Source organism: Arvicanthis niloticus, chromosome 23, assembly GCF_011762505.2.
Source record: "Arvicanthis niloticus isolate mArvNil1 chromosome 23, mArvNil1.pat.X, whole genome shotgun sequence".
NCBI lineage: Eukaryota > Metazoa > Chordata > Mammalia > Rodentia > Muridae > Arvicanthis > Arvicanthis niloticus.
Window position 1 is genome coordinate 17,285,050 of NC_133430.1, and position 26,168 is coordinate 17,311,217.

The window sequence follows — 26,168 nt, forward strand, 5'->3', positions numbered from 1 at the left end:
TTAGAGCAGTGACACCCCCCACCCCCAATCAGCAGCCTGAGGCACACATAAAACACAGATCCCCAGGTCCATAATGTCAAAAACTGAGCATGGACCTAGCAGTGTCCAGGCAGGGTCAGCTGTCTGAGGTGCAATAGGTATTATGGTTGAGCATGACAAATGTCTCCGCCAGAGATTCCTTGAGGACACATAGTCAGTATGGAGGACAGACTTTTGACTCTGCCCTCTGAGACCAGCACAAGTGTCTCATGCTGAGTATGCTTGGTGATAGCAAGAAGAGACAGCCCAGGCTTGAAGCCTCAGCAGAGTAGACTATAGTGTGGTCATCTCCAGGGAACAGGATTGCCAGTCCCGCTGAGTCAGGACCTATATCCTAGTGGGCACGCAGATGCTCTGAAGATATGGAGAACTCTTATGCAGGTAGCTCATGTTCTAGGAAGCTTGGGCACTGGTGGATTCCCCCATCAGAGCCTGGTGTTGGTCGGTGGTGACGGGAGGAAAATTGTCCAGGCAGCACATTCTGGCTTAGGGCAGTGGCAGTGGATTATAGGAGGGAGTAGAGTGGGCAGAACGGGCAAGACTTGATGATGGGTTTACCTGGAGGGTGACAGAACCTAAGCAGCTGGATGCTGTCATCAAGCAAAAGGAAAGAGGGGGGAGCTGTACGGTCCTGGTCGGGAATGTGGCACTAGGTGCTTTGGGTATGTGGTCCGACCTTGAGCAGACAACCCTGAGCAGACGTGGATGAGGTCATGGGAAAAAAAGAAGTAAGACATAGAGTAGATTGGCTGCACGGCACCATGGGTAGCCTGGGACAGACAGCAGGCTGCTGCCCAGTGACTTCTCTTACCCCAGGCAGAAAGTGTAGGTCATGTCGGGCCAGTGACTGAGGGAAGGTATAAAGACTTTGCAGCATGGTGACATTGGTACCTTTTTTCCTCAAGGGCCTGTATTATTAATAACCTGGGCAGAGGAGGTCTGTCTGTCTGTCTGTCTGTCTGAACACAGCTCACCTGGTTAGACTGACTGTCACAGGTTGGATTTTTACATCTGCAGATTGAAAAGTTACAAACACAGTTGGAGAGAGAAAAGCAGAGTAACCAAGACCTGGAGACGCTGAGTGAGGAGCTGATCCGAGAGAAGGAACAGCTGCAGAGTGGCATGGAGGCCCTGAAGGCCGACAGGGCCAGGCAGGTAGGCATAGCCAGCATCGCCTCACTCCCTCCTGCTGGACGAGGAGCTGAGGAGGATGGCCAGGTCATCGGGCAGTATCCCCAGACAGTTCTGATTGTTCTGATTCTGGGAAGGAAATAATGAGAGTTCCTGGCACAACTATTCTAGTTCCGTTCAGCTGCTGTGACAAACACCATGACTGAATGTAGTGTAGAGGAAGAAAGGTTACACCTTACAGGTAACAGCCTATCACTGAGGGATGTCAGGGAAGCAGGAACTTGAAGGCAGGCCTACTTGGTACCCCACGCAGAGTTACTTCCAGGAAATGAACTTACAGCCAAGGACACACAGCAGGAATAGTGGAGAAGGATGCTTGTTCTCTGGCTCTGGTGGGCTCATGTTGTGGTAAATCTCCAACCCAAATAAGTCCGGTCAAGGAAAACACAACTCAATATTTATGATTATAAACTGCAAGCCTAGATTGGTCAGATTTACCATTGCACTACTCTATTCCCCAGCTGTGAGATCCCTTACAACTTGCGGTTTTTCAAGGCCACATTCTTCTCCTCCATTGTCCTTCCACCTCTGGCTCCTCCGCAGCCTCTGTAGCCTCTCTCCTGTCAACTTCCTCTTCCAACTCCTCCTCTTCTGATTCCTCTTCTGACTCCTCCCCTAAGCCTTTTTCCCCACCTCCCCTTCTACTGCCCAATCACTGGCTCTAGCCTTTATTTTACAAGTTCAATTGGACAGAAGGTTCACAAGATTCACTCCTCCTCTGCAGCCCCTCCCAGGAGTTCACAAAACACGAGGCTGGGGCTATCAACAACAGGCTCATCCTTATTTAGCTTTCCTATATAGACCAGGACTGTCTGCCTAGGGAGTGATGCTGCCCACAGTGGACTGGGCCCTCTTACATCAATAAGACAATGCCCCAGAGGCCAATCTGATCTGGGTAGTCCCTCAATTGTGACTCTTCTCTGCTGGCTTGAGTCTGTCAGATTGACAGTTAAAGCTAGCTAGGACGTGGGTGGAGGCTGCTAAACTTTACTCTGCAGCACACAGGGCAATGACTTATTTCTAAAAGCTGTTAGTGACAAGGGTGAGACTTTGGCACACCTGCAGGGTTCTGCTTGTTTCCACCATTGGCAGTGTCAGGGTACTGATAAGTAGTTCAGGGGTGCCATCAGGATCAGGCCATTCTAAAGCCACCAAACATCTCCAAACTCTGGACAGAAAAAAATGGAGAATAAAGAGCAAGGCTGGGTTATCTAGTACTTTAGGTTTTTAGCTTCTGTTGTAGATGATAAGCGGGAAAAGGTCAGACAGCACTGTGCAAGATGAGCACAGGTGGGCCCTGCCCATGCAGCTCACCGTGAAGGCAAGTACCAGGCAGCAGGCACAGGAGTCTTTGTTATGATTGGACAAGGTGTGAGACTAGACAAGGTAAGGGCTGATGGGTAGTAGTGGGTGCAGGGTCTCTTTAGAGCTGTTGTGCAGGGTTTCTTGGGGCACTGACTGACTGTGAAGTTAAGAAGACAGAGGAAGGGAGCAGCAGCCTGTTCAGTGTGTCTTTCAGGAAGATGCTGGGAGACAGTAGAATGCTACAGCAGAAGGTCATGGAGGCGGGCGGGGCGTCCACTGGGTCCTGACCACGACAGAGTGGACCGAGGGAATCACTCACATTTTTAAGAAAGAGATGTGTCATTTAGGTTTAAGATCATGCTCACGGCACTGAGTACATTTTGATGAGCCATGGACGGGTTTGGGTGCACTGTAGCTATTGATGACTTCTACGTAGAAGCCCTCGTATGAACCTAGATCACTAGTGGGGGTTCCTGCAGCAGTCTGGGTCATGCCTAATGTGTTTGCTCATAGATAAAGGATCTGGAGCAGGAGAAGGGCCACCTCCACCAGGCTGTGTGGTCCCTGCGGGAGAGGCCGCAGGCCAACAGCACGAAGGATGTGGAGAAGGAAAACAGAGCCCTCCACCAGGCTGTGACCGAGGCGGGGAGCAAGCTCAGCCAGCTGGAGCTGGAGAAGAAGCAGCTGCACAGAGACTTGGAGGAGGCCAAGGAGAAGGGCGAGCGGGCAGAGGTGCTGGAGAGGGAGCTGCACCGGCTGGAGAAGGAGAACGAGCAGCTGACCAAGAAGGTGACGTCCCTGAAGACGGTCACTGAGAAGGTCGAGGCCCTGGAGCATGAGAGCCAGGGTCTGGAGCTGGAAAACCGGACGCTGAGAAAGTCCTTGGACACCCTGCAGAACGTGTCTGTGCAGCTCGAGGGCCTAGAGAGGGACAACAAGCAGCTGGATCAGGAGAACCTGGAGCTGCGCAAGATGGTGGAAGCCATGCGCTTCACCAGCGCCAAGATGGCGCAGATTGAGACGGAGAACCAGCAGCTGGAGAGGGAGAAGGAGGAGCTGCGCAGGAATGTGGAGCTGCTGAAGACCTTAAGCAAGAAGTCGGAGCGCCTGGAACTCAGCTACCAGAGCGTGAGCGCTGAGAACCTGCAGTTGCAGCATAGCCTGGAGAGCAGCAGCCACAAGTCTCAGGCCCTGGAGAGGGAGCTGAGTGAGCTGGAGGCCGAGCGCCAGGCCCTGAAGCGAGACCTAGAGACTCTGCAGCTCACCAACAAACAGCTGGAGGGGGCAGAGAAAGACAGGAAGGCCCTGGAGCAGGAGGTGGCCCAGCTGGAGAAGGACAAGAAACTGCTGGAGAAGGAGACCAGACGCCTGTGGCAGCAGGTGGAACTCAAGGACGCCGTCCTGGATGACAGTGCTGCCAAGCTGTCAGCGGCCGAGAAGGAGAGTCGTGCGCTGGACAAGGAGCTGGCCCGCTGCCGGGATGCAGCCAGCAAGCTGAAGGAGCTGGAGAAGGACAACAGGGACCTCACCAAGCAGGTCACCGTGCACACGAGGACGCTGACCACCCTGAGAGAGGTGAGCCTTGTGCATGGGCAGTGACAAAATGGGCCTGTTTTCGGGCGGGAGATTCTAGAATAGAAGGAGGATTTTGGTGTATCCTCCTGAGGTGTTTTCCCTGGAGCTGGGCATGCGGTAGTTACAAGTCTGGTCGGCCTGGGTGAGAGGCCTTGTTGGTCTCACTGCTCACTGACAACCCCGTGGTAATCAGTTCCTCCTTCCCTGAGTCCCCATGCTGGTGCCCCTCCACTCACAGGCTTGTGTCCCCGTGGACTCACTGTAGACTAAAACCATAAGTAGAAGATGCACTTAACACACCTGATCCCATGCCCACCAGAAGCTAAGTCACACAGTTCTCCATGCCTGTGATTGCCCTCCATCCACAGCCACATCCACTGGCTTTGCCCAGCGCTTAGAGCCAGCACTGAGCCATGTTTATTGCTAGCCTGGAGTAACACCAAAATTCCCCAAAACTAACTATAAAGTAAAAAGAATCCCAAGACAATCCTGCACTGGAGGAGGACTGCCCCATTCCAGACTACAAATGGCCACGCTATTGTGCTTTTTTTCTTTTAATTACGTTTTCAAGTTTTCCCACATGAAGTAGGTTTCAGGTTTTGGGTCATGGTTTTCTTTTCTTACGTGTATTTATTTACTTTGTATATGTGTGTGTTGGGGAGGGGGCCGTGTGTGTCACAGCTTGCATGTGGAGACTGGAAGACAGCCTGAGAGAGTCCTTTCTGTCACTCCACCATTTGGGTTCTGAGGTTCAAATCAGGTTGCCAGGCTTGTCAGCAAGTGCCCTTATTTGTGGAGTCACCATCCCCACAGTGAACAGGTTTAAAAGCCATGCTTTCTCTATGACGGCAAGATACTAAAGCCCATAGATTTACTTTGGTAATTACTGGCCCTCTTAGATTGTTCCCCAATACTCCCCACCATTTTGGTTTGGGTTTGGGGTCCTTTTCTTTCTCTTTGGTGTTGAGGATTGAACACGTACATCTTGAGCATGCTCACTGAGCACACCCTCCCCCCCCCCCACACCCCGCCCCCTTCCTGCTTAGTGGTCCTGGACATTCTTGGCCCTTCGGGAACACATCAGACACTTTTTAAAGGATATGTTCCTGGCACTGGAGCAATGGGACCAAAGTGTGTGACCATTTTAGCCTGTGGTCTTTTGTGCTTCCCCGAGTGCCTGTTCTACTTCGTGGATGTTCGCGGTGCTCAATTATGGTGTAGCTCTAGAAGACAGCATTAGTGTCTGGGTGGTCCAACCTGCAGGTTTCATCTCGGCCTATGTTCCAGGAGTCTTCACTGGTTCAGGCACCTGGCTCCTCAGCATGTGGCAGGTAGACAAGGAAGAGATCAAGGGAGAGAGATGCCGCTCTGTGGAACTCAGCCTGAGGTGACTACAGGTTGCTATGTGCCTAGTGAGAGAAGGAAAGTGATTTCAAAGTGAGCCCAGAGCCACGACAGTGTTTTTTTTTTTTTTTTTTTTGTTTGTTTGTTTTTTAAAGACAACTGTTGGTGTCAGTGAGCCAGGGAGGGACTCAGGCCCTGCATGCCACCCTCAGTCCATGTCTGTATAGTGCAGACAGCTGTGACGAAGTCACCAACTACCCAGGGACCTCCAGGGCTTGTTACATAGATGCACCTCCCACTCACCACAGTAGGGACAACAGTCTGCCATCTGTCCCGGCACTTACCAGTCCAAGGTGCTGTCCTGCTCTTGTTTTTGATTTTGAAAACAGAATCTTTCTCAGCTTGCTCAGGCTAGTCTGGGATTCCCTATATAGCCCACGCTAGCCTTGAACTCTTGATCCTTCTGTCTCAGCCTCCTGAATGCCTACTTCCAAGGGACTTTGACCTAGAACTCCTCCATCTCAGCACTAGGTATGAGTGGTGGCCATGGCAGGTTAGAAAGCTGTCAAAAAAAATCCCGCTCATGCTAGCTCTCCTCTGCTTCATCCAGATTCATCCAGATCCATGACATTCTAACCCATAACCCCTTGCCAGAGCTGCTTACCTGGCACTAGCTGCTAACCCAGCAGGAACGTTCAATGGTGGGCGGACTATCCTGCATATGATTTGGTTAGGAGGGATAGCTGTGCCCCAGGCAGGAGATAATAGCTTCCCTCAGCGAGTTGTGTGGGGATGGAAGGAGGCAAAGGGATTGAGGAGATGAACCTTGAGCTCATTGTCCATATTCTGAAAGGTTAACCAAAGCCAGGGTTTAAAATAAACTCTTTCAGCATGGAGACGGATGGGCAGCTTGGTTGGGAGCGTGCTTGCCTAGTGTTCATGAAGCCCTCCCTAAGTTGGCACAAAATCGAGCATGGTGGCGCATACTTGTAATACTAATAATTGGAGATAGAGTTGGAGGTGGAGGCAGGAAGAAGATTAGAAGTCCAGGTTCATCCCCAGCTACACACCAAGTCCAAGGCCACCCTGAGTTACCCTCAGGTGACTCAACCCTATCTCAAATAACAGCAACAAAAACAAAATCTCCCATTACAGATGGTTGTGAGCCACCGTGTGGCTGCTGGGAATTGAACTCAGGACCTTTTGGAAGAGCAGTCAGGGTTCTTAACCTGAGCCATCTCTCCAGCCCAGAATCTCCTTTCTTTATATTTAAGTACTTGCTCAATGTGTAATTTTCACAAGTGAGTCATATTAGTAGAGAATCCTTGCTGCTAAAAGCCATCATAGCAGTAGTCCTGGCCCATTTTGGAGGAGAACATTCTGGTTCCGTTCTCTATATGGTTGCCATGTGGTCTGTTGTTTACAGGGCTGGGAAAGGCTGTCCAGCCCTTTCTTTTGGTAGAACATTCTGGAATTGACCTAGCCTACTTGCCTGAAACATCTGAAACCAGCAGATTTGGGGAAGAGGTGGCGCAAAGCTTTGACACCGTCATGAGACTGTAGCCTCCCTGCCATGCCCCTGCCAGCCTCCTGTCCACAGTGGTGTTTCCTGTCTTGCAGGACCTGGTACAGGAGAAGTTGAAGAGCCAGCAGCTGACCAGCGAGCTGGACAAACTGAGCCAGGAGCTGGAGAAGGTCGGCCTCAGCAAGGAACTGCTGCTGCAGGAGGATAACAGTCATGGTGACACGTAAGGACGGTGCCCTGCGTTAGCACTTGGCTCTCTGATGAGTGTGAGCTTCTGGGTCACTGTGTGACTTGACTCCTTGTGCCTGTCCTTTGCAGTTCAGGTCTTGGCCCTAGGAGTCTCAGGAGCTCTGGAAGGAGATTGTTGTGTGTGATAAAAAGGTTATGGTGCTAGTCAGTAACCCCAGGGCCTCCTGCGTGCCTCACAGGCTCTAGACTGACCTGCACTCAGCCGCAAGAAGAGCCACTTCTCTTTTAATGATTGCACTTTTTCCTAGCTCTGCTTTCTCTGAACAGTGTGGCTTTTCTGGATTTGTAACCTACAGACTCACATGCCTGCTTTGACATGTTTGTTGCAGTGGAAAGGCTGCAGGCCTGCCACATGGCTAGCACTGTGACTCTGGACCGGTGGCTGGGGTTTCCTGAGATGGGAGTCTCCCCAGCTATAAAGTGTTTGTGATAGAGCACTTCTTTAAGGACTGGCTGTAAAATGTAGTTATGATATTTTGTGTGATGGTGTTGTGGGTATGTCAGCCGAATAAACAACCCCTTCTCCCACCCCCTGCCAAGGGATCTCGGCAATGGGTTTGGCTCCCAGGGTCCCTGGAACACCACTGTACATAAAACCAGCTTAGTGGGAAGGGTGTGTTGGCCACAGGCAGATGGGATCAGAGATGAAGGGGAAGAAAATCTCTACTATTATTGGATCTTTATATTTTCAGAAAAGGCAAGATTTTGGAAGGCAAAAACGAATCAGCGTTGAAAACAACACTGGCTATGAAAGAAGAAAAGATTGTGTTTTTGGAAGCACAGGTAGAAGAGAAAGACAGCTTGAATCGCCAACTCCAGATTGAGCTGCAGATGGTGAGGGCCAGGCCTTTGTCATACCTTCCCCAGAGCAACCAAGGGCAGGATCCTGAGGGTGCCACCATCAGGGTATAGGGCTGGGCACACAAGAGCCAGATGCACAGTGGGAAGGAAGCTGTGGCTCAGGGAAGTCCCACACTTCCAGGTGAAGTATAGCAACATGAAACAGCCCAGAGGACCAGATAAAGACCGCAGGCTCCTAAGGCCCCTTGAATGGGACAGGGCTTGTATGAATATGTGTGTAAGCTCTTGGGTACATACAAGTGCATGTTCTCATACATGTAGAGAACATGTGGAACACATGTGCATACTCTACATACATATAGACATGCTTTCCTCACTCATATTTCCCACATATGTCAATAAGGTGTTAAACACACTTTTAGGTGCATCCAGTCTCCATCTATGGAACCACATGTATGGTTGGTTCCCATTTTGAACCTGTGGCACATGTCCTGGTTACAGAGTTGATTTGGGATCTGAAGTCTGAGATGTATGACTGACTGTGCCTGGTTTGCCTGTATTGTACGCCATGGACTGGAGGCTCAGGCAACCAATGAGCTGCCAGAGTATAGCTAAGGTGGGGCCTGAGAGTTCACATCCCTGCCTTTCCTGTCTTTGGGGGGCAGAATCATAGCAAAATAGAGCATCTGGCCCCTTCCCTCCTTGGATGGGTGTCTGAGACTTTGTGAGGGGTTCCTCCCTACTCACTAGTGGGGCTCCTGCATGGCTCCTTCCTGCCTGAGTCTGCTTTTCAACACCGCCTACAGGTAAAGAAAGAGCGAGAGCAGCTCAGGCAGACCCAGGAGGATGGAACCCAGGCACAGAACATGCTGAAGCACCCTCCTGCCAAGGTCATCAGTCAGGAGAAGGAGGCCTGGGGGCCCAGCCACAAAGAGGCCACCATGGAGCTACTCCGTGTGAAGGACCGGGCCATCGAGCTGGAACGCAGTGTGAGTGGACTGCCCGTGAAGTGACCATACTATTAGTAGTTGCCCCCATACACATATTGTCACTGAGTATGGGATGGCAGAGGCCATGGAGGACGGATCTAGTAGGACGTTTGCTGAGTTGTCCTGGCCGGGCCCTTGGGTGGCTTTCATCATTCTCCCTTCAGAGTTCCTAATACAAAGGACACACTCAGTCTCCTGGGCTGAACCCCACCTGCTGTGACCGGTCCAGAGTGTGTCCAGCCTTCATCCCGGTAGTGCTGGGTTTTCCAGAGCTTCATTCCTGCCCCTCCTCCCAAGCTGTGTCTGAGCAGAGCTTTACTGTCAGGTGGTCACACCTTTTCTATTTGCTTTCCCGCTGCTGGGGCATAGACGACGATATGGCTACCCAACCTGAATGTACTTACCCTTGGCCCTTATCAGAGAAAGCTCTCAGTGCATGTGTGCCCCTCCAGTTCTGTTGGCTTCACAACAATGACTTCATGAAGTCCATCCTGATGATTCTCAATGGACAAGAGAGCTGAGACAAGATTAGAGGCTTTCTGTAAGGCATGTTCATGAGGGCTAGCACCGGCCTGTAGCCTGAGGCCTGCCCCCCAGCCTGATCGGTGGCATAATAGATAGGACCTTTGCTAGTTTCCTAGTCTTAAGCACTCTGTTCCACTTGCTGTCTCAAGGATGTGGACAGCTGGTGATGATGGCTTGAGCTCTGTAGTCAATGGGGGACAGGCTTCAGCTCACAGAAAAGCACTTTTGAGGTATTCCACACCGAAGGGAACAAAGGGAGTCGTGAAAGTGGCCTGGGGCGTGCTGGCACACAGTGTGCCATGCCCAGAAAGAGCTGGCACACTGTGTGTAACCGACGCGTGCTTCTCCCCTAGAACGCAGCTCTTCAGGCCGAGAGGCAGCTGCTGAAGGAGCAGCTGCAGCACTTGGAGACTCAGAATGTGTCCTTCAGCAGTCAGATCCTGACCCTGCAGAAGCAGAGCGCCTTCCTGCAGGAGCACACCACCACGCTGCAGACCCAGACTGCGAAGCTGCAGGTATCAGGGCGCTGATGGCTCCTCGGTGGGAGCTGCAAGGCCAAGCATGGAGGACCTGGAGTCCGGGTGGTGGTTAAGAGGCGTACTGTATACCGTCGACGGGAATCTTTGTATGTGGTAGAGAGACTCTTGGGACATTTCCTACAGCTGGGCCTAAAGGTGCTGGGCTAAAACCTCATTTGTCTGCTTTTTTGTGTGTGTGTGTGTGTGTGTGTGTGTGTGTGTGTGTGTGTGTGTGTTAAAGAAGAGAGAGAGAGAGAGATTTGGAATCGAGTAAGCCTGGTTGAAGAGTCTCTGCAGTCTACCTGGCAGAGCTATATTATGCTGATAGAGGACAAATGAGGCTAAGACCTGGCTTCCTTCTGCTGGAAGCAGCCGGCTGGGCCAGCACCCCAGTCTGCTTATCGTGTGGTCTGTAAGTGGTGGGAAAATGAAAAGTTACTCATTAATGTAATTTCTGGGAAAAGTTGGAAAGTTACATATGGGACAGAGACAATAAACAGGAAACTTACTTGGCCAAGAAGTTGGGTTTGTTTTGTTAAAATAAGAAAATAGGATGTTGGTCTGTTACTTTGTTTTGGCTTGGAAAAGAAGTCTTTGTCTGGTTTTAATATCAGAGCAGTTCTGGCCCCTGTTCAGTTTTTAATGTCTTGGGATTGTGTTAGAATACTTTAAAAACTCAGGTGTTCAGATGTAGCCCATTAATAAAAGCGCTTAGCATGTACAAGGTCCTCGGTTCAGGCCCTAAGGGTACATAAAATATGTAAAAATCAATTGGTTGACTGTATTGTCTAATACTCGAAAAAATAGGCTTTAAAAATAACCGGCAATGCCATGTAAGGGGCTCATGTAGGACAGGATTTCTGGAGTTGGCTCTGGAAGGATGGCAGCCTTTTCATGGCCAGTTTTCACCATGTTGGCCCTACTTCCTAAGCCAAGTTCTCAAGTTCTGGTATCACTCCCCATGGCTGGCCTGCCTTGAGGTCCCTCTGAGGCTGTCTGTGGTTGGTCATCCTTGGCCTGATCACACACAGAGCTCTGCTCTCCCTACAGGTGGAGAATTCCACGCTGAGCTCCCAGAATGCAGCGCTCAGTGCTCAGTACACAGTGCTACAGAGCCAGCAGACCGCCAAGGAGGCCGAGCACGAGAGTCTGCAGCAGCAGCAGGAGCAGCTGGCAGCTGTCTATGAAGCCTTGCTTCAGGACCATGAGCACCTGGGTGCCCTGTACGAGCGCCAGTCCTCAGAGTATGAGGCCCTCATCCGCCAGCACAGCTGCCTGAAGACGCTGCACAGGAATCTGGAGCTGGAGCACAAGGAGCTGGGCGAGAGGTGGGCCTGGGGACAGGGAGGCCGGGTATACACGTGAGGCAGTGAGAGGCCTGCTGTAGGGATATGGCTTGTGGTGGGGGCAGCTGGTGTATGGAGCTGTCACAGAGCTCCCTTAGACAACCCTTAGGCTGTCACAGAGCTCTTGGTACTTTCCTGAGGCCCAAATGTGCCTCCGTCTCTCCCCCACATTTCCTCTTGGCGGGCTGCTTTGCATTGTTGCTGCACCTGAGCCTTCTCAAGGGAAGGAAATAGAACCTTCAGCGACTTCTACTTCCTTTTTGTTTGTCCAGCTGGGGACTGTGGCAGGGGACACTGGGGCCAAGGAGTGAGTGCCATGGCTCACTCTGGCTCTGGGTGGCCCAGTGTGGACACTTGGAGACCTGTCTTCTAAGAAGTTTTTCTCCTTTGTCACTTTTCTTCTCTTCTGACCTACACCCCTGGGAAAATTCTGGCTACTGCTGTGTAGGGTTGTGTTCATTCACAGTGTAGACTCCCTCTTCCAAGTCTTAGGCTAGAATGCTTGCTTAAAAGGAAAAAAAAAAAAAGAATCCTCCCATTATGTTAAGTATTGAACATGCAAACAAAACACAAAGTAATCCCACATCTCTGATCTCAGCACGGTTGGAAGGTAGAGGGAGGGAGGGAGAGAAAGAGGGAAGGAGGGTGCTGAGTCCCCAGGTATCCATAACTTAACTAACATAACTTAACCCTTTAACTTAAATACTTTTTTTTTTTTTTTTTTTTTTGGTTTTTCGAGACAGGTTTCTCTGTGTAGCCCTGGCTGTCCTGGAACTCACTCTGTAGACCAGGCTGGCCTCGAACTCAGAAATCCGCCTGCCTCTGCCTCCCAAGTGCTGGGATTAAAGGCGTGTGCCACCACTGCCTGGCTACTTAAATACTCTTTACCTGGCTGTTTTTGTTTTGTTTTTAAAGGTAAATTTTGCATATGTTGAAAAATACACGTGTTACCCGGGATGTGTGTCTTAATTCACCCACTGTTGGCTGAGACCCTGCCCATACGCTGAGGATTCTAGATTCCTGAGCACATGTACTAAGGGTCCAAAATCCTGTCTTGTCAGCTACTTAGTGTCCATGGCTGGTTGGACACAGCTGGAGGCTCCTTCAGTCTGTGCATTGGGCTGTGAGCACCTGTCACACAGCATTGACAAAAGTCTGGGTTCTTTTCATCTGATACCTAACCGGACTCCTGTCATAAATTTACTTACTGTGTCTTGTCAAAGGCTCAGTGGTAAGCAAGATCCCATAGCCTGCGGGCTTGATGCCTGTGCTCTGCCGAAGTGTCACAAGGGGAGCAGGGATCAGGCAGCCTTGCTGGTCAGGTTGGCCTTTATTTGTCAACCTTGGATGATTCCCCCACAATCACTATCTTGGCTGTGGAAGCCCGACAGTCCCCTCATCTTACCCCTCTGTCCCTTGGCCATTGAGTTTCCTAATCCGATCCCAAACTTGGGGATCCAGTGAGGTGATCAAGGTACAGCTGATATGGAGGGCAGAATTAGAGAAGAGACTGGAGACCCCAACAGCAGGACCCCAACAGTGCTACATACTCAGAAGAGAAAGGGGGTTGGAGGAGCAGTTTCCTGAACTGGATGAGAAACCTGCCTCAGACCACTCCTCTCAGTAACTTGGAGATCCTGGGTCATCTGCAGGGTGACAGTTCAGGGCTTGTCACAGTTCCACCTTGTGCTCTGCTGCCCCCCAGCGGCAGCTGTATAACCTGCAAGGATTGAATGAGAAAGAAAATTCATTGTTTCAGGGAGGTCTTTCCCACCCCACCCCCCCACTCCCCTGCCAGGAACAGATACATGGGTTCCCATACAGATTGAGGAGTGTGGGAGGAGGGATTAGCCGGTTTCCTACCATGGAATTTAGCTGTTTATTCTGTGCTTTCCTTTAGATCTACTGGTTCTTAGTGAACCACTTTGTAACACAGAGTCTCTAAAATAAAAGGTGTAGAGTAAAAACCTCATGCTCTCGGGTGACCTACAAAAGGGGCCAGGCTGTGACAGGGAAGACAAGGGACCAGAGAATGGAAGATGAATCTGGCATTTATCTTGCTTCCCTGTTGTCCAGTCTCTCACCTCTCCACAGAGAAAAGGTTTCAGAGGAATCCCCCCTTTCCGAGAGGGTATGTTCCAGTCTCCTGGGGTGTGAGTTGCTTGTTGTAGATAAAACCTGGCCATGTTTTCTCCACTAGGCATGGAGACTTACAGAAGCGTAAGGCAGAGCTGGAGGAGCTGGAGAAAGTACTGAGCACGGAGCGGGAGGCACTTCAGCGGGAGCAGAGGACCAATGCCATCGCCACGAGCGAGAACCAGAGGCTGCGAGGAGAGCTGGACAGGTGAGCACCTGGGCACACCAGCCTGGCCCTGGGAGTGGTGGAGGTGACATCAGTAGTCTGTACAGACCAGTCCTCTCTGAAAACCACTGGTGGAGGCTTGTGAACTCCTGGCCGTGTGTTCTTATGAACTGCATGATGTTAGCTAGGTAAGGAGCTGAGGGCTGTGCTGGTTGGCGGGGGTGTGGGGCAGGGCTGGGTGGTAGTACTCAGCCAGTTCAAGGAAGGGATGGGTCTTGTATCTGGGTAGGCATAGTTACCTTCAGATGTGAGCCCAGCTCTCAGGAGCCACTGTGGTCTCTCTAGTCAACAGATCCCGCCTCTCACTAGGGCTTAGTTGTAATCAGAATCTCATTCCTATTTGTGGATCTTTTGTGGACATGCAGTTCATAGAATATTTGAGTCTTCAAGTTCACCCAGCTGCCTTGTTTCATCTCTCCCATTACTAACGAAATTCTTTTCAGGATCTGTTCTATGCCTTGCCTTTAGTGTTTAGTGTAGAGTCCTTATCTTGCTGTGTAAAACAGCCCCGGGCGTAGTGCTTAAGTACAGTCAGTGTCCCTGAGTGCAGAATGGTAGCCATGTGCCTGGCAGAGAAAAAAGAAACCTGTGTTAGATAAGCTTCCCCTGCCTGGAGTCACCACCCTGGAGGCCGTGTTACATAAAATGCCTCTGAGCAGGCGCTCACCCGAAACAGCATCTAAATCAGTTGTAAATCACTGTGAGCCCTGTGTTCTCCCTACGAGCTAGGTTCAGTGTTCACTAATTCCATGTTCGCAGCGCAGGAATTTAATAGAACTGGACTGCCGGCTACCACCCCATCTTGTTTTAGAGATGAGGAAATCTGGTAGCTCAGAGATCAGGTAACACACAAGGTAAAACCTTTGGTTAACAAGAGCGAGGGCTGAGTTCAGATCTTCTCTTGTTTCAAGTCTGACTGGGGGAGGAAAGACTGCTTCCTTCCACATCCTGGGGTTACTTTATCTTGGGTTTTACAAACCAGGTGCCTGTGGTGAAGGGGCCCAGCAAGCATTTGGGGAAGCAGTGCCCCAGCTGGCACAGGTTGTGATATGGTCACAAGGGTCCTGTAGTGGACTGAACTTGGCCTCCTTAGGATCAGGTTGTTTCTGTTTCTATTCTGTGAGGCCGGGTATCTCATATGTAGCTGGGAAGCATCTGAATTCTTAGATGTTGACAGTGAACTTGATTTTTGTGAATGTTTATTTTTAAGATTTAATTCTATGTCTTAATTGTGTGCCTTTTGTGTGTGGGTGTGTGCACATGAGTGCAGATACCCATGGAGACCAGAGATGGCAGATCTTCCTCCAGCTGGAGTTTATAGTTAGTGTGAGCTGCCCTTTAGGGGTGTGGGAATAAGGCTCTCTGTAAGCTGCATGTGCTCTTAACTGCTGAGACATCTCCCCAGCCTGAGATTCAAGTTTTTGAAAAGCTAGCTGACTTACGAGAGTTATGATGGCAGTAAGTGTAGTAGGTTTATATAGACCTTTACCTACATATCCCATTTTATAATCTCAGGAGTTAGAAAGCCCCACCGAGTTGGGCACAGCAATTTTTATTTTTATTTTATTATTATTATTATTATTATTATTATTATTATTATTATTATTATTATTATTATTTTGGTTTTTCGAGACAGGGTTTCTCTGTGTAGTCCTGGCTGTCCTGAAACTCACTCTGTAGACCAGGCTGGCCTCAAACTCAGAAATCCACCTGCCTCTGCCTCCTAAGTGCTGGGATTAAAGGTGTGTGCCACCGCTGCCCGGCACGGGCACAGCATTTTTTATTATTTTATTTTTTACAGTGAATAACTTTCCATATGTTTTCTTACAAAAGTGTAATATAATTAAATATGATTTCACCAGCTCTGATTAGGTAGGTAGGTAGGTAGGTATCAGGCATAGTCTGGTACCTTGCTGAGTTGGTCTTAAGTTCAATTAGAGAGTTGTTGGTTACTGCCCAGGTTCATGTACCACTATTGCACTTGTAGGGTTAGGTTGATTTGGTTCATGGGCATCATGGCTGGGTGGAACTGTTGGTTGTCTCTCTCCTTTGGAAGCTTGTGGGCACTGAATTTTAGAGGAAAAAAAAATCTCTATTTTTCTTTGAATAGCACAGGCTTTTTCCCCTCCCACTTATACCAGAATGCCTGAACTGTAATGTTAAAGGCCGTGTGTCTTTTATAATAGTCCATGATGTCTTCTTCATTTCAGTAGATGTTACATAAGCAAAATGGCCTGGGTTTGAGTGTAGCTGCCTTGGTTAGATCCTGGGACTAGATGATCCAGTGGTTGGTGACATAGAGCTGGATCAGAACTGGCCATTATGGGTCGAAAAGCCTCTCAGACAGATCCCTGTGTGCAGAGAGTTTGAGGAGAGCAAATGGGTTTCTCCTCATCTCTGAGAGACTCCTAGGAGACACATAGACCATGATGTCCTTTTGTGTCCAGTGTCTTCGTCTGCTTCTTGTCCCCCCTCCCCCCAGACCAGTATGCCATCAGGGATGTATGTCCTCCTAGAGCCCCAGAGAATACAGTTTGAAAAGCAGCAGTTTTGCTCAGTATTCATACATTACACACAGGTTGACTTTGTGTGACTGCGCAGTCTGCCCCGTCAAAGCAAAAATGCTGCAAGCTTCTGTCCTTGGAATGTGTTTTAGCCCCTTTGCCCTGTGACCCTCCACCCCCTAGGATCAGTTTCCTGCACCACCAGCTGAAAGGGGAGTATGACGAGCTGCACACCCACACCAAGGAGTTGAAGACCTCCCTGAACAACTCTCAGCTGGAGCTCAACCGCTGGCAGGCGCGCTTCGACGAGCTTAAGGAGCAGCACCAGAGCATGGACATCTCTCTGACCAAGCTGCACAACCACTGTGAGGTGAGACGTGGCTTTGGGTAGGAATGTGAGCGGCCAGCCTCCTCTCAGGTAGCTTCTCTGAGACGTGAGATGTTTCTTAAAGCCACGGTTAGACCAGAGTGCCACCTGTAGTAGGAACATCTCAGAAGCCCCACGAGGTTGGTGGTGTCTTCCACTGGTCCTTCAGGCCATGGTAGCGCCATCCTTGGTTCCTCTTCATTTCAGGAGACAGCTACATGAGCAAAATGGCCTGGGTTTGAGTATAGCTGCCTAGCTTGGATCCCGGGGCTGGGTGATCCAGTGGTTGGTGACATAGAGCTGGGTCAGAAATGTCCATTATGGGAAGCAACCCCCTCCTTTAGATAGAATTTGAGATAGAAATGAATGGAGAGTTTGACGAGAGCAAGTGGGTTCCTTCTGATCTCTGAGAGACCCCTGGGAGATACATAGTCAAGTAGGATAGGAGCCCAGTCTCTGCCTTCAAAGCCTCTGGGCCTTCCCACTTCCCACAGTACTGTCCTTAAGCAAAATCTGTTAAATTTAGCCCACGGGCCAGTCCGTCCCTACCACCTGCACTAACTCAGCTCATGAACTAAGACTGGCTCTCTACGTCTTTAACGGTTGGAACTAAAAATCAAATGAATGATATTTTGTGACTAATGAAAATTCCATGAAATTTTCGTCAGTGTGTGTGGATGAAGTTCTGCTGGGACATAGCCGCTCTGCGGTTATCCAATACAGCTTTTATGCTGCAAGGGCACAAGACGCTAGAGGACTTGGGGCACCCAAGGTCTTTATAGTCTCTGGCTTTGGGCATAAAAGGCTTTCTTTCCCAGCAGAGTGTTTAGTTGCAATATGGGAACTACATATGCAGTTAAGCGCTTTGTAGTAGCCGCCTTCAAAACAGTTCCTTTCTTAAATGAGATTTAATAAATTTTTCTTTTTCAGTGTCTTTTACCACTGGCCCTAATGAAATTAATTGTAATAACACCTTATTTAACCAGTAGATCAGAAATACCATTTCACATATAATCTTTTTTTTTTTTTTTGGTTTTTTGAGACAGGGTTTCTCTGTATAGCCTTGGCTGACCTGGAACTCACTCTGTAGACCAGGCTGGCCTCGAACTCAGAAATCCGCCTGCCTCTGCCTCCCAAGTGCTGGGATTAAAGGCGTGCGCCACCACCGCCTGGCTTTCACATATAATCTCATGGTCCCCTTTCTCATACCAAGTTGTTAGGATCTGTTGTACGTCTTGTTTCGCACCCTAGTCCTGGTGTCTGATCTGTGCTCGCTCGACAGCCAGGAGCTGCTGGATGGGGAGCAGGGTCGGATGGAGTGCTTACAGGGAATCCAGCCTTGCTGGCTTGTTGATCCTTCCCAGGTTTTCACTGGTGCAGACAGTACCAAGGTGGACACCCTGTGAAAGTGTTCCTTTCCTCTGAGAGGCTGAGTTTGCAGTATGACATCCCAGGGTCACATGGCTTCTGAAGCACTGTTGGTCTGTGTTTCAGTTGCTCTCCCGTCTCAAGGGGAACTTGGAGGAGGAGAATCATCACCTCCTGAGCCAGATCCAGCTGCTGAGCCAGCAGAACCAGATGCTCCTGGAACAGAACATGGAGAGCAAAGAGCAGTATCATGAGGAACAGAAGCAGTACATGTAAGTGGGCTGTGCGCTGTGGCAGGCGCTGTGTTCATAAGGGGCCCCTGGACCGCCTTCCCTAGCCCCCCACAGGATGCAGTCTTCACTCAGCCTCCTGATGCCCTGTCTTCTCCTCCCCCAATACACCTGTCACTCTCAGGACAGAAAGTAGGCCCTAGCCATTAGGGTTTAGAGGGTTAGAAATGGAACTGTACCATTTTAGGGAATGTTCTAGATTTCCAAAGAAGGGTAGATGTTGGCTTGTACCTATGTGAGGTTTCCTACTCTCATGTGTGCGCTCTCTCTCCCCCTCCCTCTCTCCCTTTCTCTCTCTCTGTCTGTATGCACATGTATGTGGAGGGTGTATATATACATATATGTATATATGTGGAAGCCAGAGGTCACCCTTGAGTGTCATTTGAGACAGTGTCACTCATTGGTCTATAACTTTCTGATTAGGCTAGGCTGGCTGGCCAGTGAGCCCCCTGGATCCACCTGTCTCTTCCCCACTGAGATTACAAAGGCACCTCACTATGCCTGGCTTTTTATGTGGCTTCTGGGGATCAAACTCAGATCCTCACGTGCTTCCATGGCCATTATTTTACCGACTGAGCTACCTCCTCTCCCCTCATCCGCTTCTTTTTTTTTTTGTTTGTTTGTTTGTTTGTTTGTTTGTTTGTTTGTTTGTCTGTTTTCCGAGACAGGGTTTCTCTGTGTAGTCCTGGCTGTCCTGGAACTCACTCTGGCTGGCCTCGAACTCAGAAATCCGCCTGCCTCTGCCTCCCAAGTGCTGGGATTAAAGGCGTGCGCCACCACGCCCGGCTCCCTCATTCGCTTCTTCTAAACTGTTATCCACAGTTGGAAGGAAGGCCTCTTTTACTTGAGTTCATTTGTGGAAATAGGCCTTCAGCACCTATTTATAGGGATTGGCAACAACCATGTATCTCAGGGAGAGAGTTCTGATTAAAAGCCGAGAATCAGTTTTTCCCTCACCTGACTATGGCAAGTAAGTTTGTTCTATGCTTCACTTCCTCCAACCTTGTGCAGGCTCTGGGAGCCTGGAACTGTGCGGTGACAGTTGTGAACAGAGCTTTGTTCCCTCCTACTAAGATTAGAGAAGTATAAAAGGGAGAGTGGAGGGAGTCAGTTTATGCTTCGGAGATGAGAAGAGGCCATGTTGGGTAGGGAGGGTCGGGTGTGGCAGGTGGTCTAGGTGTGGGAGAAACGGATGCCCAGCTAGAGACACCGAATGCGGGGAAGTGTTTGAAGACATGCTTGTCTAGTCTCTTGTCAAGGGCAGTGAACAAGAGGAAGAAGTCTGATGCTGGAAACCCACAGTTGAATTATCCAAGGTGTGCCATGCTGTATGGTGCCTGTCCCTCCTCTTGACCAGCATCTCAGGCAAGCTTGGTGTTTCTGGCTCGAGTATGCTTAAGACAAGACAAGCCAGGCACGGTGACACATGGCTTCAGTCCTAGCACTCAGGAGGCAGAGGATCTCCTATAAGCTTGAGGCCAGCCTGGTATACATGTCAAGTTCCAAGACAGCCAGAGCTACATAGAGAGACCCTGTCTCAAAACAAAATAAAAAAAGGGCAGTGATTATGGAGGGGTGTGGTCACTGGACCCCTGGTGCTATCCCAGCTCTCTCTGATGTAACATTGCTGCCTCCTCTTTGCCCTGCTGCATCTGCTCGCTGCCTACTTGAATGGGTTCTGTGTAAGTCCACACTGTAATTTGGAATCTAAATGACAGTTGCTTGAAGTTGACCCTCTATAAACCATGTGGTAGAATCTCCAGCTGAGGCTGGGCAGATGCTACCAAGCAGGGTTTAGGAGTCTGGTCCTAGGGAGATTATTAGTGATGGGTTTTTGTTTGTTTGTTTGTTTTGGGTTTTTTTGCATTAGAGACTGTCTTTGTCAGGCCAGTGGCTTGTCACACCTCTCAGCTTCTTCCAAGCTGTGTGTGCCCCACCGGTGGCTTTTCCCAGGGTGCAGCTGTCACAGTGGGCTCATGGGAAAGCCTTCAGCATGGACAGGACCTGCTCTGCTCCACCAATGAAGTGATCTGAGCAGTTACTGCCTAGGGCTTCACTGTACCATGAGGAAGTTGACAAGTCTGAGTCAGTGGACCATATAGTGGATCCCCAGAGCCCAGGAAGCATAGCAGACGCCCCCAGGAAGCAGAGATGCTGGGTCTGTCAGTCACTTGCTATGATGTTGGAAGTGTGAGCCAGTGTCCACCATTCAGGAACAGAGATTGCTTCAGCCCCTGAGGTTGGTTTTCAAACTGTTCCCATACCCAGCTGCTTTCTTCCTACATAGCTACTCTGCCGGGGGCAGGCTGCCTGGGGCACGCTCAGGCTTGCCATAGGCCCCACTCTTTGGCCTTTAACCTGCTGCCTTCTCTACTTGCCCCTGAAAGCAGTTCACTTCACAAGCTATTACCAGGCCCCAGGATGCCTTGGCTACACTGACATTTGCAACCTCAGAGCCCAAGGGTTAACGTGTCTGGCTGCATAAGAGCGCGTCTGTGTCAGGCTGGAGGTGCCTGAGTCCTATACAGTTTGGCCTAACTGGGAAACCATGGGAATTTGCAAGCCCAGGTTGACAGGTGGCCACAGATTTACCATCCTGAGCCCACTTAGCCAGATCCCAAGTGTTCCCGGAACATTTATAGCTGGGATCTTGTTCATTTATTTTTGATTTACTTTGTTTTGAAAATTTGAGATAAGATCTCACTTTGTAGCTTTGGTTAGACTCATAGGAACTCACTATGTAGACCAGGCTGACCTGGAACTCAAAAGAGATACACCTGCCTCTGCCTCCTGTCGTGGGTTTAAAGGGGCGTGCCACTGTGGCCAGATCCATAGCTGGTACGGCTGTGGGATCATAGATCCCCAATTAATGGGAGTGTGGGATGAGCCTGAATCCAGACACTGACTTCTGATCCGAGTTGGGCTGGTAAGTACACTGACTCATTTATTTAAACTGGATTGATCATCTTTCTGTCGCTTCTGTTCACAGAGACAAATTAAATGCCTTAAGGAGACACAAGGAAAAACTGGAAGAAAAAATCATGGATCAGTACAAGTTCTATGACCCTGCTCCAAAGAAGTGAGTGGATCTAAGATCAGTGCTCATAGCTAGCTTAGCTGAGAGACAAGACAGCCTGGGAGCCATAGGACAGGACCAGCCCTATGTCGTCCCCCCCTCCCCCCCATTTACAGATGCCTTACCACAGTGGTTCTCAACCTTCCTAATGCTGCAACCCTTTAATACAGTTCCTCATGCTGTGGTGTCTGCAACCATACAATTGTTTCGTTGCTACTTCGTAACTGTAGTTTCGCCATTGTCGTGAATCATAACATAAATATCTGAGATGCATATCTGATGTGTAGCCCCAGAGGGGTCGAAACCTGCAGACTGAGAACTGCTGCCCGTATAGCAAAAAAAGTTAGAGCTTCTCTCAGCTCCACCCTGCAGACCCCAGCTTGTCCTGTGAGGGGTGTCAAATGCCAGCCAGCCCTCATGAGACATGGAGGTGACTCACCCCTGAGATCTCATAAGAGGCAGAAGGCTGTGAGTCGGAGCCATTAAAGCTGAGCCGTGTGGTTGCCTCAGAGTTAGCCATGATGGGGTCCTGTGGGGGAAAGTGATTGTGAGCAGAACAGCTGGCTGGGCCCCACAGTTATCAGTCATGGGGTGCACACTGGCCTTATTCCCTCTGTAGACATAGACCCTCTGGGATGGCTTCACGAGTAGTGTGTACCCCTGTGAACAGTGGCCGCAGGTTGGGGGGCTAGCTCAGCACCTGCAGTAGCACACCATGTCTTGTAGAACCTACCCTGATCACTGGCCTGAGCCTCGAGCTGTCCTTATGGACTGTTTTGGCCAAGATGTGGAGTTGAAGTCACTACCAGTCCTTCAAGGGAGGTCATTGAGACTCCTAGCCTCAGTCTTCTGTGTAATGGGGAAACTGAGGCTACCATGAGGAGTGGGAGTGGTAGTGGCAGGTACCTAAGAATGCCTCCAGTTTCTTCAGAACTGATGAAGTGCAGCTCCCTTTAACCCAGACAGCTCCTGTGCCCCCGGGGCAGCTTGCTCAGTGCCAGGGGCCCAGTCTGTGAGCACCAGCTTTGTCGGTTAACGTGTGCAGGTAATATGCCTAAAAATGACTTTCACAGGAAAAATAAATGAATAGCTAGTTAGTACAGCCCTGTTCTGGCACATCCAGATGAGGAAGGGTACTGTATAAGTGGTCTTCCAGGAGACCAGCATGGATTTCTGATCACACAGACCCTTGTGCTGCTGCACAGCCTGCACCCAAGAATTTTGCTCCTCAATTCCAGGTCTCAGGTGTACAAATAAGATCACGATGGTGTTCATGAACACCACCCTCTTTTATCGAGGGTACTGGGATGGAATTTGGGACCTTGTGAATTCTAAACAAGAGTCCTGCCACCAAGCTATACCTCCAGCCCAGTGCCATGGCTTGCCTCTCTGAGCATGGGTTGTAACTTCTAAAAAAAAAATATTTTTTTTTTCTAATTAGGAAGAACCACTGGATTGGAGCCAAAGCCCTAGTCAAACTTATCAAGCCAAAGAAAGAAGGTTCCAGAGAACGGTTAAAATCCACCATAGATAGCCCTCCCTGGCAGCTGGAGCCCTCAGAACCTGCCTCGCCATCTGCCTCTCAGGCTCTCAGATCACAGACAGAGATCTCTGACAACCCCCCATCGGGTCCAAACTGTGCAGAAGAACGAGATACCCACAACGGACCTGTGGGGAAAGGTAGGTGCAGCTGCCAGACGGGGCAGGGTAAGGAGAGGCCCTGAGAATACCACTCACTGCTGAGGTGTTGTAGCGATATGTGTGTCCATGTGAGCATGCCCTCCTACCTGGGCATGTCACCAAGCCCACCTCTGCTATGGTCGGGACGCCCAGAGTACTTACTTGGTTACTTTAGAGTGGGAAACACCATTCATTACTTGGGCTGGTTGGTTATTTAAATGTCTAAAATTGGTGCTTGGTCGGGCACCTCCGGAGGCACAGCAGCTGATGTGTTTGGGGCTCCCTCGGGTGTGTCAGAGGTTGTGACTCGTTCTTTTTTATACAGTGACCCCATGTGCATTTACCACATCTTTACCAAGCCCACTCTGGGGAAGTCCTGAGTGGCTGTCATTTCCTGTCATTTCAAAGACACCTTGGCTTATCCTCCACACAGATCTGTCTTTGAATCTTGTAGCCTTGGGACACTGGGGGTTGATGTTTGGAGCTGGCCAAGGGCTCTGAAGTAAGAACAATGGTTCCTCCAGAGTTTCAGGCCAGACGAGTGGCACATGCCGCTGGCAAATGGCCTTTCACCTCCGAGGGTTGCATCATATTCCTGTGCAGTAAAAATCTTATCTAAAAGATACATTGTAGGAACTGGAGAGATGGCCTGGTGGTTAGGAGCACAGGCTGCTCTTGCAGCAGATATAGGGTTTTGATTCCCAGCACCCACAGGGCAGCTCACAACCACCTGTAACTCCAGCGTCAGGAATGCCATGTCCCTTTGTGTCCTCCACAGGCACTGCATGCACGTGGTGGACTTAGATACATACAGGCAAGCAGTCATACACATAAAATAAACATTTTTGGTTTTTTTCAATACTGGTTTCCCTGTATAGCTCTGGCTGTCCTGGGACTCTGTAGACCAGGCTGGCCTCAGATTCAGAGATCACCTACCCCTGCCTCCTGAGTGCTGGAATTAAAGGTGTGCACCACCATGTCTAGATCTTTTTGTTTGTTTGTTTTGTTTTTGTTAAATAAGTCATTGTTATGCACAATGCAAAAGGAAGAGCTTGGTGAGGTACCAACAGTGCTTTTACCATCCCTGCCAGGTCTGTAACAACTGAACATTTCTAAAGCTGGGTTCAAATTTAAGATCTGTTATGGTATCAAAAATAACTGTCATAGAACCTGAAATACAAGTTATCTTAAACCCTGGAAAGTTCAGGTTTACTGGGAGGTGGGTTATTTATTTATGCCAGACCTTCACCTGAGTAGGGTAAACATTTATCAAAGACACCAGAACTTTCTGAATGTACCTCAGGGAGTACTGTGCTCATGGGGTGACAGAATCTTGAGTTAGGTGCCCTCTGTGTGTGGGTGAGGTCACATTCACCGCTAGAAGTGGCGTGACATCATCTGTGGGGGGGATGCACGCACCTGTCAGTTGCATCTCTGTTGGTTATGAGGACTGGAGTAGGTGAAGGAAGTGTAACATTTGAGACAGGGTCTCACGCTTTAGCTCAGTCTCAGCTGAACTCACCACATAACCCAGGCAACCCTGAGCTAGTGACAATCCTCCTACCTCAGTCCTGGGACTACAGCTGAGGGCAGCCACACCCAGCCCTTAATTGCCTCTAAACCCTATCTTAACATTTCTTACAACCAGAGAGGGCCTGTTACTTCCGGTTTCCATACTGGTGACTTTTAAATGTTTCCCATTTCAGACTACATTGTTCTTACAGTTAACTGAATTAGCTGTGCTCAGCTTAACTGAGCTAAGAAAACTTTCAGAAGCCATGGTATGCTGGCACACTCCTTTAGTTTCAGCACTCTGGCAGCAGAGGCAGGCAGATCTCTGAGTTTGAGGCCAGCCTAGTCTACAGAGTGAGTTCCAGGACAGCCAGAGCTACACAGAGAAACCCCATCTTGGGGGATAGGGGGTGGGGTGACAGCAAGAAAGACAACTTCAGAGGAGTGTCTGCCTGGTGCAGGTTGCCACTGGGGGCTGAGAACCCTCTGAAATACTTTTATATGCTTTCTGTCCCATCTAATCCATAAAAACCTATGAACATCAATCATTACTGTCCATTTTTTTTGTTATTTATTTAGTTTTTGGAAGGTGGTCTTGTGAAGGTAGTAACCCAGGTAACAGTAAGACGGTAAAACCGATATAGTAACAGAGATCCAAACCCGGGTGTCTCAGCCTCAGGCTCCTGAGCTGCCACCACCTTCAAGGAAAGCAGCTTGGGTCCCTGCACATTCCAGAGAGTCCAGCTGTGGAGTTTTGTTTAATGCCTCCCTCAGCTGTGGTCAGTATCTGGAACCTTTATTCTGTAATGTGGGATTTGACCACTAGGTGGTGGTATAGCAAAAGAAATAGAGATTCTCTTTTCTCCTAAACCAGAAATCTGTTGGATCCCTTAATAAATACCACTGAGAGGTATGTTCAGGAGCTTACATCAGTTGCCTGTTTTGTGGTGTCTCCACGTTAAAGGCTAAAGAGTGCAGGGCGGGGGGATCTGAAGGGAGATAATTTTTCCAGGTCTTATGAGGTTGAGGTATGAAAAAGACATTTTAGTGTTACTGAATACATCTTGCCAAAGGAGGTGATTTTAGAATTATAGACTGTTTGTAAGTGTTCCAGGTAGACTGTATCCTGACAGTGGGCCAGCCTGTCATTAGGTGTGTCCAGCCTTCTGAGTGGGAGCAGCAGGCTCTGTGAGCTGAGCAGTCAGCGAGCCTGTCATTAAAACAGCTGAGTAAGAAGTTGGCTGCAGTGTTAATGAGCGTTCTTATTCAATAATTTAACACACTGAAATTGAAAAATCCTCCAAGCCAGTGGGGCTTGTACAGTTCTCCTGTTGTGCTTCCTGAGTGATGGTTAGCACTGGGTGCCACTAAATTAAATTGAGTCAGAGCGTCAGTGGTCTGGCCTGGGTATTGGGCATCGGTTGGACAGGATTCTGCCTCCCTAAGTACATTTTGCTGACTTAGACTCATCTGTAATTATTGTTGATTTCATTTGTGTTTTTTTTCTTCCTCTTTTTTCTCTCTCTCTCTCTCTTTTTTTTTTCTATCGCAATGATAACAATTTAGCATTCCATCGCAAAAAGAGTCCTTTTTTGAGAAGCA

The 26,168-nt window shown here is 49.5% G+C and overlaps 1 protein-coding gene across 2 annotated transcripts in view; it reads left to right on the plus strand.

The window, feature by feature from the left end:
• The window catches only part of Ccdc88c (coiled-coil and HOOK domain protein 88C), a 118,187-nt gene that overhangs the window by 78,889 nt on the left and 13,130 nt on the right, over positions 1-26,168 (plus strand). For both annotated transcript variants that reach the window (XM_076921398.1, XM_076921399.1), the window contains 12 exons: positions 1,057-1,194; positions 3,049-4,110; positions 7,075-7,202; positions 7,921-8,062; positions 8,836-9,018; positions 9,897-10,058; positions 11,112-11,389; positions 13,608-13,751; positions 16,457-16,643; positions 18,135-18,280; positions 21,288-21,377; positions 22,816-23,054. In XM_076921398.1, coding sequence (XP_076777513.1) covers positions 1,057-1,194; positions 3,049-4,110; positions 7,075-7,202; positions 7,921-8,062; positions 8,836-9,018; positions 9,897-10,058; positions 11,112-11,389; positions 13,608-13,751; positions 16,457-16,643; positions 18,135-18,280; positions 21,288-21,377; positions 22,816-23,054 — 2,899 coding nt within the window. The remainder of the gene's footprint in view (positions 1-1,056; positions 1,195-3,048; positions 4,111-7,074; positions 7,203-7,920; positions 8,063-8,835; positions 9,019-9,896; positions 10,059-11,111; positions 11,390-13,607; positions 13,752-16,456; positions 16,644-18,134; positions 18,281-21,287; positions 21,378-22,815; positions 23,055-26,168) is intronic.